At 39.9% G+C, this 16,352-nt stretch overlaps 2 protein-coding genes across 2 annotated transcripts; one reads left to right on the forward strand and one right to left on the reverse strand.

Moving 5' to 3' along the window:
* The first annotated feature begins 662 nt into the window (after positions 1 to 662).
* On the forward strand, positions 663 to 6,171 carry CRLS1 (cardiolipin synthase 1). Its single transcript, XM_053458914.1, has 7 exons — positions 663 to 1,110; positions 1,858 to 1,995; positions 3,483 to 3,612; positions 4,084 to 4,169; positions 4,715 to 4,783; positions 5,024 to 5,115; positions 5,599 to 6,171. Exons 1-7 carry the CDS (start codon positions 775 to 777, stop codon positions 5,687 to 5,689), a joined length of 942 nt encoding a protein of 313 aa, XP_053314889.1. The 5' UTR covers positions 663 to 774; the 3' UTR covers positions 5,690 to 6,171.
* Positions 6,172 to 9,089: 2,918 nt separating this feature from the next.
* On the reverse strand, positions 9,090 to 15,474 carry LRRN4 (leucine rich repeat neuronal 4). The gene is made up of 5 exons (XM_053460033.1): positions 15,373 to 15,474; positions 12,479 to 13,144; positions 11,875 to 12,076; positions 10,965 to 11,099; positions 9,090 to 10,438 (listed from the first exon to the last, which is right to left on the reverse strand). Exons 2-5 carry the CDS (start codon positions 13,125 to 13,127, stop codon positions 9,214 to 9,216), a joined length of 2,211 nt encoding a protein of 736 aa, XP_053316008.1. The 5' UTR covers positions 13,128 to 13,144; positions 15,373 to 15,474; the 3' UTR covers positions 9,090 to 9,213.
* Positions 15,475 to 16,352: the final 878 nt, after the last annotated feature.

The raw sequence follows: 16,352 nt of genomic DNA on the forward strand, positions 1-16,352 counted from the left end.
GCCTATATCCGAGCCAATACGGTATATCGATATATGCATTTAAATTGTAAATGCTGCCCCGCAATTTAAATATCCAACGTGCACCCAAGCACAGGGGAACATGTCACGGAACCTCATATTCATTACACAGCATGGCAACGCTACCCACACTTTTATCTTGTGCTAAATTAAAGACGAACGTAGTCCCGATGACTAAAGTGAAGTGTATAAAGCTGAAGGTATTTTTCTAGCTCAGTCCTCAGTAACGCTGCAGAGACTTTATCACATTCAAGAGATAAATTCTTCGGGAAAAAAAAGCAAAGAATTGGATGTGGGGTTGGGCCCTTATAGCATATAGTGAATAAGCGCATTCTGTCTCCACCTTGACGGTAACCTTAATGGATTATTCCAAAGCTGCACACTTTGCTAAGTGTAACCATGGCAACGGGGGGGGAGAGAGATAGATATGGGGGGCGCTCCGTTACTAAATAATGCATCGGCCTTCAACAGGAAGAATTCCCTGTGATGTTTGCTTCTGCTTTACGATTAAATGTCACCCTAAAGTTACTGTAGTTCCGACACGAAGAGCACGCCTCACACCCCCGCCGGTGCGACCTGTACACCCTCACAGCGACAACCAGCTGCCGTGCCTTTAAGGAGTGACAGGGCGCGCTACACGCGCTCCTGCCGTAAACCGAGGCATGTCGCAAACACAGGACGGGTGCTGCTGCGCCCCGCCGGGCTGTATGGGGAAGCCGTGCTCCCCGGAGCCCTGAGGCCGACTCTTACGGTGTCATGTCGGTGCTAGCTGTGTTGCGGAGGTCCCCGCTCTCCGTGCTGAGCTGTGCGGCTCGCAGGGCGGGCGGGAGTCGGGACCGGCTGCCAGAGCTTTGGGCCCGGAGCCGCCGAACTGAATGGCCAGCGCCGTGTGCCCGGCGAGCGAGTGCGGACTCCCGGAGACTTTTGCCCCGGTGCCTGACCCTCAGGCCGCTGCACTCACCCCTACGCCCCGTGCCGCTAGGGGGGCAAATCAGCGCGTCAAAGAGCCGGCTCAAGTCTGACAAACCCGCCGTAGAAAACCCACCAGGACACGGGGAGGACGACAAGGCGAAGGGCAGCCTCACGGAGCTGGTACGGGGCAAGACTATAGCCGGGGTCGGGGTGTAACCCCTTTACTACCCCCTGGGGCCCGTCACAGTAAGGAGCGGGACTGACGCCGGCCCTCAGCGCATAATCCCGTCATTATTATTATTATTTATCATTATTATTATTAACGGACAGAAGTCACTCAGAGAAAAATAACCTCATTCTTTCCGTTATGAGTGAAAATATTAAGTGATTTATTGATAAACTGATCCGTGCTTATACAATTACAGCCCAGACCTACTGCCCCAAGGTCACCGTGACCCGGCGACGGGATGGCCTTCCTATTATTATTATTTATATAGCGCCAGCTATTTCTGCAGCACTGCTTACAGCCCACACATTAAAAGGGACAGAACTAGAACCGACAAAGAGCAATCCATACATTGGGTACAGCGGGACTTGCTCCCAAGAGCTTACAGTCTAGTGGGCATCCATAGGGTTTAATGTGGTCAGTATAAGTAGCCCTAGACCTCCGGTGTACTGGCTGAGCGCAATGGGAGTTGTGGCTCGCAGGTAGATCACTAGTAGCTGCGTGTTCTGAGGTGTAATCCGCCGGGACGTCGGCTTTCATACAGAACTCTGTTATAAACCCAGATACGGCGAATACTCGGCCGGAATCGATTTCATTTGAAACGTTACAAATATGTTTTTTTTTTTTGCCGTAGGTTTCACCACTTGCTCTGGAAGGCGCTTGTTTCAAAACTTTCGTTTACTTTTTGTTTTTCTTCGTAGTATGAAAATCCGTGGACGATTCCAAACCTGCTGTCTATGACGAGGATCGGACTGTCGCCCGTTCTGGGCTATCTCATTGTGGGTGAAGATTTTAACATGGCGCTTGGCATTTTTGCTCTCGCGGGGGTAACGGACTTGGTGAGTAGTAAAGCCGCACAGATGGGGGGGAGTAAGGAACGTATAAATACGCAGGGTGGCCAACACTTCTCAGTACATACAGATAATGGGTGCTATAGGTGGTCCGGTTTAGTTAACTCTGTATTGTACTGTTACTGTCATACATTTATGGTGTTGAGATGCAAGCAGGGGACTGTATAGAAAGTGCTGCCATTCATTCCAAAAGGAGGACTTTCCTGCCAATGATTGACAGCCTCAAGCAGCCATTCAGTGACGAGAAACATTGAATTATGTAGGGGGAGGGCAGCTGCTGCTGCAGGGCGTTCTGTTCTGTGTCGGATAAGTGCTTTTTACGTTTTGGAAGAATGCATATTCTAAAGTAGAGGGAGTCCCAGGGACATTTTCATGATGGCGCAGAGGAATCCAGAAATAGTTTGTCCTCACTTGGCCCTGAAAAGGGGTAGCGACCGTCTAGCTGCGGTGTAATAATAGTAAACTGTTACCTAAGATGATCCATGAGGTTGGCCCACAAGATCCTTTCCAAAGACTCTTCATAATATTAATACGTTCGATTATCAGGTAACATTGTTAGTAATCAGAGCAATAGAAGAAGTAATCTCGCTGTCTTTTTTTTAACCCCTTAAAAAAAGGCATTGTTTTCAATGGGTTTTGGGACCGCCCATTGTCCTTAAGGGGTTAATATAGTTGGTGAGCTGGGTTGTGTGTTTTTGCGTCTTGGTCGGACTACTGGAACTGGAGATGTATCTTTGAGGGGTGTTCATTAAACGGGGAGTTTACAAGTTAACTGATTGAATGTATCTGCTCACCGGTTTCACCATACATTGTGAATGGCCAACCCCAGTACAAAACGGAGATCTAGCCCTGCATAATGCATAGTTGAGTCAATGAGATGTCTTGAAAATCAACTTACCATTTTAACTGACCGTTATAAAGACAAAAGTACCCCTCTTACGCAAGAATTGAAATATTCAACTCTCATGTGAACTCTTGCTTTAGTAACTAGACCCCATTATGGAGCAGTCTAGGCGCCATAGAGTTGGCCGTGTATAACAGAGAGAAATAATAACATAATGTAAACAAGAAATTTCCCCTTCCTGACTGTGTTAAACTGGATCAGTTCGGTCGCAGGTGAAGATCGCTGGGGATAGCAATTGCAAGCTTTCAGGACCAGGTCTCTTCTCACTTGTTAAAGGGTATCATCTTTACTTCACTTTTGTGTTGCCAGACAGACACGGCATTTGATTTAATGAAAGCAACATGTATATTTGATAACCCCTTCACGGAGCACAGACTGACACAGTGGCTCATAAATAGTAACACAAATCTGTAGATTTCGCCCATTCTCTGGGGCTACGTCACAAATTCAACAGCAATACACCCACAGATCTGTTTATAATATCACACTGAGACGTAGAATAAAATGTGTCATGCAGAGTTATAATATGTGGGTCATGCTTGAATTTGATCACCAGTACTTGTGTTTTTAGCTGGATGGATATATTGCACGTAACTGGGCTAATCAGAAATCTGCGTTAGGAAGCGCCCTCGATCCTTTGGCTGACAAAATACTCATCAGCGTCCTGTATGCTTGTTTAACGTATGCAAGTCTTATTCCAGGTAAGACGGTGCCATGTTCATAGCTCTGAATTGTTTTTTATAACTCTCAAAACATCAAGATGTTTGCCGTGCTCTTTTGTGTTGCATCCCCTTGCTTACCCAAGAAATGCTTTGTAGAGCCGCTAAGCTCTTCTTCCAAAGCACAGCTGTACTGACCTGTCTAGCTAGCTATAGAGCCAGCAACATCAGTGTAATGCGTTGTATATGTGCATGAACTAGCGGGTAAGATAGGGCTCGGAGCCAATAAGTCATCCGCTTCACTGACCCCTGAAAAAGGGTATCGCTACACCTTTCAGTTATCTTCCATTGATTCATCCATTAGGGGAGGTACACCAGCGGGTTAATGATCATGGAGAGATATTTAATTCTACATTCAGACACATGGGATCAGTAGAATTGTTTTACATTTTATGTGTTGTTTTTTTCCCATGAACGTTTTATTTTAATACATTTTCTTTTGTTATTTTCCAGTTCCCTTAACAATCATGATCATTTTAAGAGATGTAGCCTTGATTGCTGCTGTTTTTTATGTACGGTTCAAAACCCTCCCTCCACCAGTAAGTAAACTTCACTAATACTCCAGTGAATGAATGAATGAATCTTTAGTGAGGTTCTCTGCTTTTATCTTGTAGTCGTTTGTTGGTTCAAAATCTAATCCAAAGAAATCTTTTATTTCTAAAAAAGTTAAGAATACAATTAAAGATTTTTACAGCAGAAAAAATGGGCAGACTTTGTGAGCTCCATGTTTCTCTTCTACCATTAAATTTTATGTTTCTGTTCTGCTACTAAAAGTGGAGCTGTTAGCGTTCCACGGCAACAGAGTCTGCACCACTTCTTTGCACCAGAATGTCTGTATGTATAACCCCCAGTGATGCTCAGAGACCATTTCGGGGATCCGTTTAAGACCATTTAGACCGTGTCTCGGATAGCTAATGCTTCATTCACAGGAGGAGCAGATTCTCGATCTTTGGTCTTTCAGCTGGCCGAGAAGAAAAAAATAAAAACAAAATAACTTAAAATACCCATCATAACTTGTTTTGTGACTGTTTAAAAGTTCCTTAATGTTAGCGTTAAAATGTGAGTTTCTTTATGTTGTCTGCAGAGAACAGCCAGTAGATACTTTAATCCTTGCTATGCGACTGCACGACTGGAACCAACCTTCATCAGTAAGGTAAGACGTTGGCGGCAAATGTACTAAATAATTAAACTGAATATTAGCCCCCGTTTGTTTAGTTAGCATTTTACAATTATAAACTTGGCAAATGTTGTGCTGCATAGCAGTAATAATAAATCCAAAGTGTATACAAGGTGTTTGCATCATGATACTTTACTGACCTTTATTTTGTATCAGTTTTCTTGTTTAAATGCTCTGTATTTCCTGACAGATAATTGTGTTCTTTTCATATCCTAGGCGAACACAGCCGTTCAGTTAATTTTGGTGGCAGCCTCTCTAGCAGCGCCAGTATTTAATTTTGTGGATAGTGTTTATCTTCAGGCGTTATGGTGAGTTTATTTACTTACAAGAAAATCGGTTTTGCTCGTAATTCCATGAGGCTGGGCTCAACAAATTGTTTCCACACGTAGGAGCCAGCTTCAACGGCTAGGAGCGGCCTACTACTACTACTACTACTACTACTACTACTACTACTACTACTACTACTACTACTACTACTACTACTACTACTACTACTACTACTACTACTACTACTACTACTACTACTACTACTACTACTACTACTACTACTACTGCTACAATGTCACATGACCTCGCTGGGCTCCAACCTCCTAGAGGTAGCCGGGCACGCACATAATCTATGAATGGAGCTGGTTTGTGGGTCCAGCAGATGACGCCCTAGGCAGCAGGACCCAATTATTAGTCACATTGGTTTTGTCGAGCCTTGTCCTAGGATAGCCCTGTAACGATGTATTCATTAAATGAAAGTTTGCACTTCCTCCTTATAAATGCTAATGTGATTCTTTCTACAGGTGTATAACAGCTTTTACAACTGCTGCCTCTGCATACAGCTACTATCATTATGGACAACAAACAGTGAAGATTTTGAACAACAATAAATGAACAACATATAATAAAATTAATCCATGAGAAGATCAAATGTGTATTTAAAAACCAAGACTTTACCAGAACTCTCTTGTGAACTTGATTTAAGCTAAATCACAGATTGATTACTTTATTTATACTCTAGATGTTCAATATTTGAATTTTGATACAATAAACTTTTGGTGGATTTTGACATTTCTGAAAAATGGCTTCCAAGATATTATTTCACGTCTTATATCTTTGGGTCAACTTAACTTATCCATCTAACATTCATTTTTTTTTTTTATTTGTAAAACTTCATCCACAAGTTATGGAGGTTAGTGGTCTTTAGCTGGCCCTTCGGCATTTCTCTTTTTGCGGTTCTAGTGCCTTTTCATTCTTTAATTACTGTAAGATTTATATAATCAAAGCGATGTATGCTGGCTGGATCATTCTAGCTGGTTTTAAATGAGTAATAACCACTTCCGATTAATGTATTATAATAAATAGAATTTTCTAACGTGCCTGGTCACAATGTTTTTGTTCTTCTGCTTAGGAACAATCAACCCTACTATGTTTATACAGAATTGACTCCCACCATCCCCATCTGTCCCATTGGATAACATTGTATACTGTCCTCTATACAGTGTGAGTCTTTGGCACTGGTGGCTGCCTCTTGACTTTAGTCAACCTGAGAACATGACAGTATCTGCTTTCAGTGTTGGCAGATGAAGCTTGGATTTCTTCTATTAACTTCCACAACATCAGCAGATGTATTTTTAACATGAATCTGGTGTTATCAGACTGATAAATCTCTTACATGTTGATCATCACTGTAGAAAACTTGCAATGCTGTTTGTGTTTCCTGAGAGTAATTTGCAAATTTTATTGAGGCTCCGTATAATAATTTATATCCCTACAAAATTCCCTTGACCAGGAGTTGTCACATTAGCTCTTCACACTGCAAAGTCACTTATGTCATACATTTTGTTTAAAAATCTGTCTGGGATATATTAACCGTTTAATGACAAAGCCCGTACATGTACGGGCTCAAAATGCATTATTTACAATGGGTTTAGGAACCGCCCATTGTCCTTAAGGGGTTAAATTCATTGTGTATTACAAGGCGACAACTAGCATCTCTTAAGCCACTGTAGGTTTTAGCCACTAGAGATAAGAGTTTTGGTTTAAATTACTTGACTTCATTATACATTATGAAGTGTCAACCCCATTGAGCTTCTACTGCAGTAAGATGTTGGCTGGCCCTGTACACTGCATAGTTAAATTGGTAAAGTGTTTCCCCCCAAATGTCTCCTCACCCATTGCGTTATGCAGGTTTCCGCTCAGAACTTTTGCAGGTTAAAAATGCTAGTTTGTCCTGCTTAAGAAATAATAAATCGAGAGAGTTGAAAACAGTTCTCTTGTCTATACTACCTTTGGTGAATAAAGCCCTAGGTTTCTGAGTTCAAGAATAGGACATCACTGATGGTCTTTTATATTTCTAAGCTTATCCTGAAGATCATAAAGGAAATTCGGTCCACTAAGTAGAAACCTTACCAATCCCTTAATGCTGGATAAATCTGTATCGGCGCCTCCAGCACAGCATTTTACTGTTTAACAGGGAGCTGTCATATCCTAAATAAAATCTTAATAGAAGATGCAACGCTGCGTTCTATCGCTTATGTTGTCCATCTCTTTAACTTTTTGTCTAAGTTTAACACCCACCAGAGGTACGACCAATGCATTTTAACGCAATTTCTCCTTCAAGTCCCATGAGTATATTGCAATTCTGCTATTAGCCAGGTAAAATGTAGCAAACTTTCTGGATTACAGATTGGACCCAGCCCCCGATCACTAGACATTTATCGCCGTATAATTTGTAATTATGTTCAGTATCAGAATTCATAAAGTTGAAGAACCATAAAGTCTTGTGAAGCTCCAGTAGTGTTTTGGTTTTTTTAATTCCACCTCACTTTCTTTGTACTTCTGAATATTGCAGAAACATATAAGCAGACTTATGTACATTTTAAACACGTATTTGCTTTTATTTCAATAATTTAATACAAATAAACACAATGCAAAAATTGTCCTTTTTTATAAAAATATCAGAATGGGAATTAAAAAAAAAAAAAAAAAAAAAAAGATATGTACCAGCATTAAAGTTTTACTACTAAAGCATGAGTTTGCAGGAGAAAGGGTTTAGCATTTCAACTCCGATAGTACTATGCGTTATGCAGGGCTTACCCTGGTGGGCTTCTACTAGAAGAAGACCTGGTTGTCCCTGTATAATGTATAGTAAATAACTTGTCAGGGTTGTTCCTTTGTAATGTGTAACAAAGTTGGTGAGTTGAAACCACAATTCCCTTTTAAACCTCATCTATAGTGAATTAATGTCATTATTCCTATTTACAAGGGACAGACACCCCCTCACAGTTTGTGACATAAACTGAATAAGAAAATGGAAATCATGTACAATTCATCTTTAGTAGAAGTTCATCTATTTTATTTCTCCAATATAGTAAAAGATGTAAAGTTGCATAAGCTATCTGGACATCTCTGATGGAAAAAGAGACCTCTGAGGTCCCCAATGCTTGCCATTCTACACCCTTTCCTATGTTGACCCTATAAACAGCTATCAGCATTGGTTGACTGCTATGAACTGATGAACATTCATTTAAGAAGGAAAGACTAAAATTTTGCAGACATGAGCTTTAAAGGAGCATTATCACTAAAATGTCCAGAAAGTAATACGTTTGCCTCATTCTCTTAAATTGAAAGATGCATTACATTGGGGTAAAAGACTAAGAAAATATATTTACCATCCCATTTTGGGACCAGAGCCACTATCGTGCCCAGTTGTGGGCTGTCTCATGGGTCTTGTAGTCTTTCGCACACTGGGACTTCTCTGACAATAACCAGTGATCATCTCACCACAACTCCCTATTTAGTGAATAAACCCCACTTAACATTATTGTTAGTACTGAATATTGTGGATCTACTGAACCCTGTCCCATTGTCTACACTTGTAACACTTCATCAAAAGGTATCAAAATAAATCTATACAAAACACACAATTCTTCTCAAATAACAAAACTTAAATAAAAACATCCTGGAAAGATTATTGGAAAACAAATCCAAAATATACCTTTAGGTTTTATTTTCCCTTAAAACTCTCACGTACCAAACTCTAGAATTGCAATTCTTGGTTAACCAATATACCCTAAAACAGCCCAAAGAGAAACCACGCAATGTTTTTTATATGAAAGGAAAAGTAAAAACCTCCATGAGATTTATATAAAAGGTAAACCACCTTAATGACAATATGGGATACAAGGGGGGGGGGGGCTTTAAGGCATGATTCGGGTTTGAAAGTTTAAAATCACCAATGCAACAAACAGAACTGTCCGACCGTCAGGATAAATTCTCATTGAGAGAAGCGATTGTTCTAGAACTTTTAATTTCTACAAAAATCAGCCATTCATTATGAGCTAGTAAGCCGGTACGATTCACCCATGAAATTGAATAAACTAATGGAATGATGATCACGTAGCGTTTTACCAATTTTAGTTATACGATGGAATGTTTAATTGGAAATCAAATGCGGGGTTTTTATAGGAAACAAGGTGGGTATCATATTGATTGCCCAAGCTATTTTTGCATGTCTTATATAAGCACAGTGACAGTACAATGATGACGGCTAAAAATAATCCAATCAGTGCACTTAATACAGCCAGTATAATAACATAACTTGGCTTGGTTTTGATTTCTGCACACGGAAATCTAGTCAAGTTATCATTCTCCGGAATACTGGCCCCCGCCTTATTAGCCGTAACAGCACATATATGATACGTTGTATCTGCTGACAGATTGTATAGGGTATATTGCCTCGTCGTAACATCTATGTTATCGATAACCGCCTGGTTCTTGCTACCTTTCACATAATACACAAGTTGGTACTTTTCTACTACAGAGTTTGGTGCGCACCAGTGGACCTGTACTGATGTGTCTGTTATCTGGGACACTTCATGAAGGCTTGGTGGATCTGGAATAACGTTTTCCCCCGTTAGGCCAGGACACGAGCATTCTGCACCCTGCTGAAGTTCAAAGCAAGGTTTTTGAAGATGTCTACAATGATCGTAATCACAAGGTACCATCGGTGTCGTGGCCGTTGTTGTTTGTTCTATAGCTTCTTCATCTTCATATTCATGCATGTAGTCAGAAGGTATTTCAGGCAGAGGAGTGATCTTCTTTTCTGTAATTGCAGTTGACGATGGTTGACTTACTTTTCCAGCCGTTACAGTACTATCTATACGTAAGAGCTTTGGAAAAGGGGTGACTGGAAATATAGCATTCTCCGTTCCAGCGGTTGACGTTATAATATCATTAACAGACAAGGCATGGCTTTCTTGAGCCGTTTGTGAAATGCTTGAGCTGGTTGTCGGCGTGACATCAGCAAATAAGTCTATACTAATCATGGAGGCTGCAGAATCAGAGTCCGTAGCAGAAGTCTTGAAAACGGTGATAGTTTCAACAAAGGATAGATCATCTTTTAACACCTGACCAGAAGTACTAGTCTCCGAGGAACCTGTGTGTGGTGTTTGGAGATCAGGTTCTGTGGACGTGGCCATGTTGGACCCGCCAACGCTGATATTTCCGCTGGTTTCAGTTGTGGCTTCATTACGTGTGATATCTGTAGTTTTTAGCTGACATTGGTTACCTTGAAATAGATACAAAAGTGACGGAGGGGGCATGTCGCCTTGGAAATTGCTGCATAAGGTTTCATTTGCTCTAGAATTAGAAAACAAATGTATTTAATATGTGAATCCATAGGTAGTCAACCTATTCAATCTGGTTTATTCACTAACTCACTTCTCTGGCCCTGTATAATGCATAATTCAATGGGTGAGTTAACTACACATTAGGGCCAGCCAAGCTCTTTGGGCAGAAAGAAGCTCACTGCTCTGCTCATAACGTCAAAAAGTTGAAACCACAACTCTCCCTTTAGTGAATAAACCCTTAATAGGTACATGGTGAAGAATAATGGAACATATTTATACAAATGAGTTGAAATTATGAATTGCTGCATATTTTTTCAGCTTTTTGTACCTTTCATTATAACCTTTTATAGTAAGTTAGTAACATATATAAAATATGGTTGACATTTGGTTATAAGCCATCTATGAGGGATTGATACAACAAGGCATACAGTATATAGGATAAACCTGATAATCTCCACAATCATCAGACTGAATCTCAAAATGAACTTTGAAGCCTTTGTCTTCATAAAACAGGAGGAAAAATGTACATAAAATACCTGATCAGAGTTACGTTTACATCGCCTGAAAGCAGCCAAGAAAGTTCACAATTACAGTTGAGGGGATTACCCCGGAGATCAATATCCAAATGACCCGAGGTTACGCTCCAAGGGGATAAGGTGGTCAGATTACAGCTACGAGGAAGAAAATATATCATATATTGAAAATGAATAATTCTGATTAGTAAAAAGCATGAGAAAATAAAATATACAGGCAATGAAATAGTTTCAGAGAGAAAGGTTAAATCCAAGATATGTATGTATGCCTTTCTTTATAAAACACCAACCTATTTCAGATTAATGTATAATCCCCAGAGTCAACTAAAAACAACTAGTACAAATCCATGAAATATGGACACAAGGGTAGAAGGTGCTCTTCTCCTTCAAAAATACTTGACTTGGTGCTCTGGGAAGGAATGGCAAGCAGAGATGGGACGGATATTGTGTAAGACCTTCTGCAAGACGCCTGTGGAAGTGTAGAAACTAGACTTGTGCATTCGAGAGAACATGAAAACGAAGACGAATGGTGTGTTTTCATTGATCAAACCAAATACTGAATAAACTAATATGGCGACATGTAAACGTACACGAAGAAGCACAACACCAAAAATCTTCGTGCTCCTCTTCGTTAATATCTCCTAGCCAATCTCCCTGCTCCCTTCCCATGGCCTCTAGCCTACCTTGTCTACATAGCATCACAGAGTTATAGTAAGGAATATTAGGCCTCCAGTGACTGAGGTAGCCACGTGGTTATGCCGCTACGATTGACTAGATGACTAAATTTGTCCTTATGGCACCTTTTATAGTACTCCCATCATTTAAAATTACATTGTGGGGGATTTATCTATATATCTTCTGTATTTTTTGCAAACATTGACAAAATGTTTCTTCTCTTTTCATGATCACTTACTTTTGGAAATCAACGTATTTCAGATTAGGCGCCTTTTCAAACATTGCATCCGAAACAGAGCTCAGAGCTTTAGAATCCGCACAGTTTAGTATTTCCAGTTGAGGAAACGCGTTCACGAGGCCATCCAAATTCTCCAAATTGGCCATTCTCGTAATATGAAGCTCTTTCAGGTGCGATATGTCTTTACTCCATTCCTGGTCAACTAGGATATTTAAAAAATAGTTAATATATTTCCCTTTTTTATGATATCACAAGTTCCAAATGCATGCCTTTTCTAGGGACCATAGGTCACTGGGAGCTCTAAGCAGCTGGTTAGCCTGGTAGGGCCACCCCTGAGTACTGAAAACGGATAAATTATGCTCAATATTGGCCCTATGATAAAGGCAAACAAGGAAGCCGCCTAGGGTGCGGGGCTGGTGGAGGATGCAGCCACCAGATTCTCTGCTACGTTAGCCAACAGGAGGGCCCACCAGGGACATACATCATCTAGGGCTCTGACTGAATGTGATATAGCTATTCAACAGCACTCTTCAAAGCTTTAGGAACTGAATTTAATTTAACACATCACAGTGACTGCATTTACAGCTCCCCCTCCATAACCTACCTTTTCTGAAGAATGTCCCACTTAGGTCAAGTGTGTTGAGAGACTTTAGAGCGTTCTCCTGGGTCACTGTCACATTCAGGGCAAATGCCAAATGACTGATGTTCTCAGAAGTGTTATTCCCAAGCAAAGTGAAAGATAAATTAAGAAACACCAAATTTGGAAAACAAGTGAAGGCATACGGCTGGATTTCTGATATTGGATTGTGTGCAAGAGACAGCCATTTGATTTTCTTCAGCATAACACACTCTGGTACAACTGATAAGCGGTTATTGCTGAGGTCCAGGAACTCGAGATTAGGCAGAACATTACTTCCAAAGTCAATCTTGCTTATTTGGTTGTGTTTCAGATTCAGCGCATGTAGCTGGGAGAGTTCAGAAGTGTCCTCTTCCCTGATTACAGTAAGGTTGTTAAAGCTCAAATCTAAGACCTCTACTTCTCTAGGCAGACATTCAGGAATCATATCCAGACTGCTGTTGGACAGAGTTAGGTTAGTACATGGCTTGGAACAATGGCAAGGTTTTCCGGTAGTACTATTAAGGTCCATCGGTTGTGTTAATGTAAACAATGTTTGGTTTAAACTGTAAGAAAGATCTGCCATCTCACTCAGACTTACAAGTAGCAGCAAAGGAAACATCTTGGGAGGTATCATGTCCAGCAGAACGTCTTCTGCAAAACAGATTAAACACAAATATGTTTCAGTAAAAATAAAAAAAGAATATCATGAACAGACAATGGAGTTTTTATAATGGTGATGGACCAACCACCTTAGGCTGTGCGTTTTCATTCAATAAAACCACATAATATCCAATCATTATCTAGACACATGGGGTAATACTGTACCCAACACCCCAACTTTAAGGAGCACCAAGACGTGTGCACACAGGTGTTGGTGGCCCTAACACATGCTACTATTATTTTACTATTATTATTATTATTATCTTTTATTTATTAAGCACCAACAAATGACACAGAGTTGTACAATTTAAGTGGGCAGTTAACACAGATAACAAATACACATTAATACAGAGGGACACATCAGGAGTTGAGACATTTTTTACATAATAAAATACACATAAAATATTTCACTACCAATAACATCCCACATCTTACTAGCGTTCACTAGAATTACTAGCAGTCGGCACGGCCAGTATTTAGAACAGCGTTCAGGGTTTCCGATCAAATCAGCGAGGAGGCATGTTTCAAATCACAGCCACTTAACTGTGAGGGTAACAATGTTCTGTATGTATAATCCCATGTGCTGTGCATGCGTTTTCATTTACTGGTCCATCATGGGCTCATTTAGGCTGAGACATTACTTGCCCCGCGTGTTGTTGCCTGCCACCTCCACCTTCATGTAGTGAATGTAACAGTGATTGAGATGATGGGGTGAAATACACAGAAATGTTACGTTTTGTCCAGGTTACAGATAATGAAGCTTATTGGATCCAGGTTTTGTCAGCGCTAACCTACATTACTGTAAACACTGGATTTTTTGTGTATATTTTTTACATGGGACATTCCCTTTAAAAGTTTAATATGGAAATACCCAATCATTTGCACATTCCAGCATGAAAAACTACAAAAAGATTTACATCTGTATTTATGAAATTATTGTCATCTTGTGAACCTCCATAGAACGACATAGAGTAGAATGAGTTTTTTTTTACTAACTTTCCTAGTTTAACAATACATTATTGTACGCAGTTTTAAAAAGGACATTTAAGTAATGAGCCATTGTTTTCAGCATAATAATTTCACTGCGACAATACACCACTTGTAGCCACACATTATAGCCATACCTGGGTTTTTGCCCCAATATCAAGGTCTTAGGATGAAGGGGCAGATTCTCAGGGTCCAAGAGCCTGGGGCTGACTCCTTCCCATTCTACATGGCTGTGATCTTATCCAACTGTTGCTTTTTCTACCAGTATTTTATGGTTGATGTCGCTGCTTACATGGAAGTGACTCAATGAAGTGTATCTTTAAATGATGACCAGTCAATGTTTCCAGGAGGACAGTTATTTAGTTAACACGTTTGGTAGCGCTACATAGAGTTGCTACGTAGAATGTTTATGATGGGCTATTAAAGTGTTAAATATTTCAGCTTATAAAGTCAGATTATTTAGAAAGTTCCCAGGTATGCTTGTATTGTATACAGTTATATAGGGGCACTTTTAACCCTATAGGTGAACAGTTAACCCACTGGAAGGGTTAAATAATGTCATCAAAACAGCAAAACCATCATGCAAGTCAGAAATAATACAGAGGAAGAGTTCTGAATAAACCACTGATAAAGAATAATACTATCTTTATTTACAGGCAAGCTATTATTGCTATAATTATAGGTAGGATTAAACACAGGCTGTAGAGCTGGACTTTTATTCACCAAACCAGGTGATTAACTGTATTTGAATTCTCCTTATCCTTCCCCCCCATGCCACTGGAAACAATAATCTGAATTCTTTATTGAATGGTCTCCAAATCCATGGGACTGCAGCTCACATCATTCTCAGGTAAGTACTGCCTGAAGATGATGAGTGTTGGCATAGCGAGCCAAATAGCGCATCCGATCATAGAGTAATAGGTGAGAGTAATATAATCAATTGTTTTCGAATCAATGAGACTGAAATACAACCAAAAAAAGCGAAATCATGATTTTTATTTTTTTTTATTAACAAATTGTTAAACCTATATCCTCCATAGCACCGACTTAAAGCATTTGACAAAACACAAGTACATTTCGCAATAAAGTCCTTTTAAATTAGAAATTTGTAATGTATATTATGTACAGCCTTGAATTTTTTTTCTAAATTTAAAACATAGCTGTTGTAATAGGTAGCGCACAGTCGTACATGTAAATAAAATGAGAACATGAAAGATATAATAGTTAAATACCTGTTGGTGTTCAAAGCACTGTGTTGGTGATATTCAAGCTGTGTGGAGGTCTCCGGTTTCTGGATATTCTTTAGGGTCTGAGCCAAATGTGTTCCGTCAAAGTGCTTGCTTTCTTATCTCTCCCACCTAGGTCCAGACACTAGTTTCTTTGGTATGTAGTGGGAGGTCTTTGTTTTTCTTAATGGATAGGGTAAGCATGGATTTGGTGGAAATAAATTATACTTTTCTGCGAACAGAAAAATACCCCATTCCAGCTATTTTTTTTCATTTATTTTTTTATATAACTTGTTTCATTACAGAAATTTTGCAACACATTTACTTCCATACTAAAAAAATGTATATTTTAAAAAAAATTTAAAAGTTAATAAAGGTAAAAAAAAAAAAAGATACTTGCTACAAGTTCAAAAATCTTTACAGGGTTATAACGTAGCCCACTGCAACCCCTATGGAGCAGAGGCCCTCCTTATATCTTAAAGAGCCCCCTGTACTTTGCCCTTAAGATAGTGATATGATAATGGCTAGTCACTTGATGTATTTACCTATTAGCCGTGTAAGGGAGTTTTTTTTATGCTATTTGCTGGGTATGCGCTGAATTCTTGCTTTGTTTTGTGTATTTATTGGTCATTATTATTCTAGCAGCAACCCAAGAATCTGAATTTTTGGGTTGTGCGCTCCTCTGTTTTTGTGTATTTTTTTGTGCTAAACATAGGGGGATTGACCACAGGGTAACCTCGGTTGCTCCTGGGCAAATGGAGAGCCACTAGGGACCAAAGCAAGAACTGTAAGGTTTTGTTTGCACGCTGTGGCCTCTTTATACTTCCCAGGTGTCTCACTGAGTTAAATATTATTTTTTGTGGGAGACTGTCCTTTATCATTAATACCAAATTTTTCCTTTTTTCTAGACCGTAAGCTTGGTTGAGCAGGGTCCATCTCACCATTTGTGTCCGTAAGTCCAGATGCACTGCTGGATATGATGGTTT

Source organism: Spea bombifrons, chromosome 3, assembly GCF_027358695.1.
Source record: "Spea bombifrons isolate aSpeBom1 chromosome 3, aSpeBom1.2.pri, whole genome shotgun sequence".
Taxonomy (NCBI): domain Eukaryota; kingdom Metazoa; phylum Chordata; class Amphibia; order Anura; family Pelobatidae; genus Spea; species Spea bombifrons.

Bases quoted from the DNA above. Each gene is read 5' to 3' on its own strand.
- CRLS1 (XM_053458914.1), top strand. From the start codon at position 775: ATGTCGGTGCTAGCTGTGTTGCGGAGGTCCCCGCTCTCCGTGCTGAGC. The intron at 3,613-4,083 runs GTAAGACGGTGC...GTTATTTTCCAG, and splicing joins GTATGCAAGTCTTATTCCAG to TTCCCTTAACAATCATGATC. The intron at 4,784-5,023 runs GTAAGACGTTGG...TTCATATCCTAG, and splicing joins AACCAACCTTCATCAGTAAG to GCGAACACAGCCGTTCAGTT.
- LRRN4 (XM_053460033.1), bottom strand. From the start codon at position 13,127: ATGATACCTCCCAAGATGTTTCCTTTGCTGCTACTTGTAAGTCTGAGT. The intron at 12,077-12,478 runs GTAGGTTATGGA...TAAATATCCTAG, and splicing joins TGGGACATTCTTCAGAAAAG to TTGACCAGGAATGGAGTAAA. The intron at 11,100-11,874 runs GTAAGTGATCAT...TCTTCCTCGTAG, and splicing joins AAATACGTTGATTTCCAAAA to CTGTAATCTGACCACCTTAT.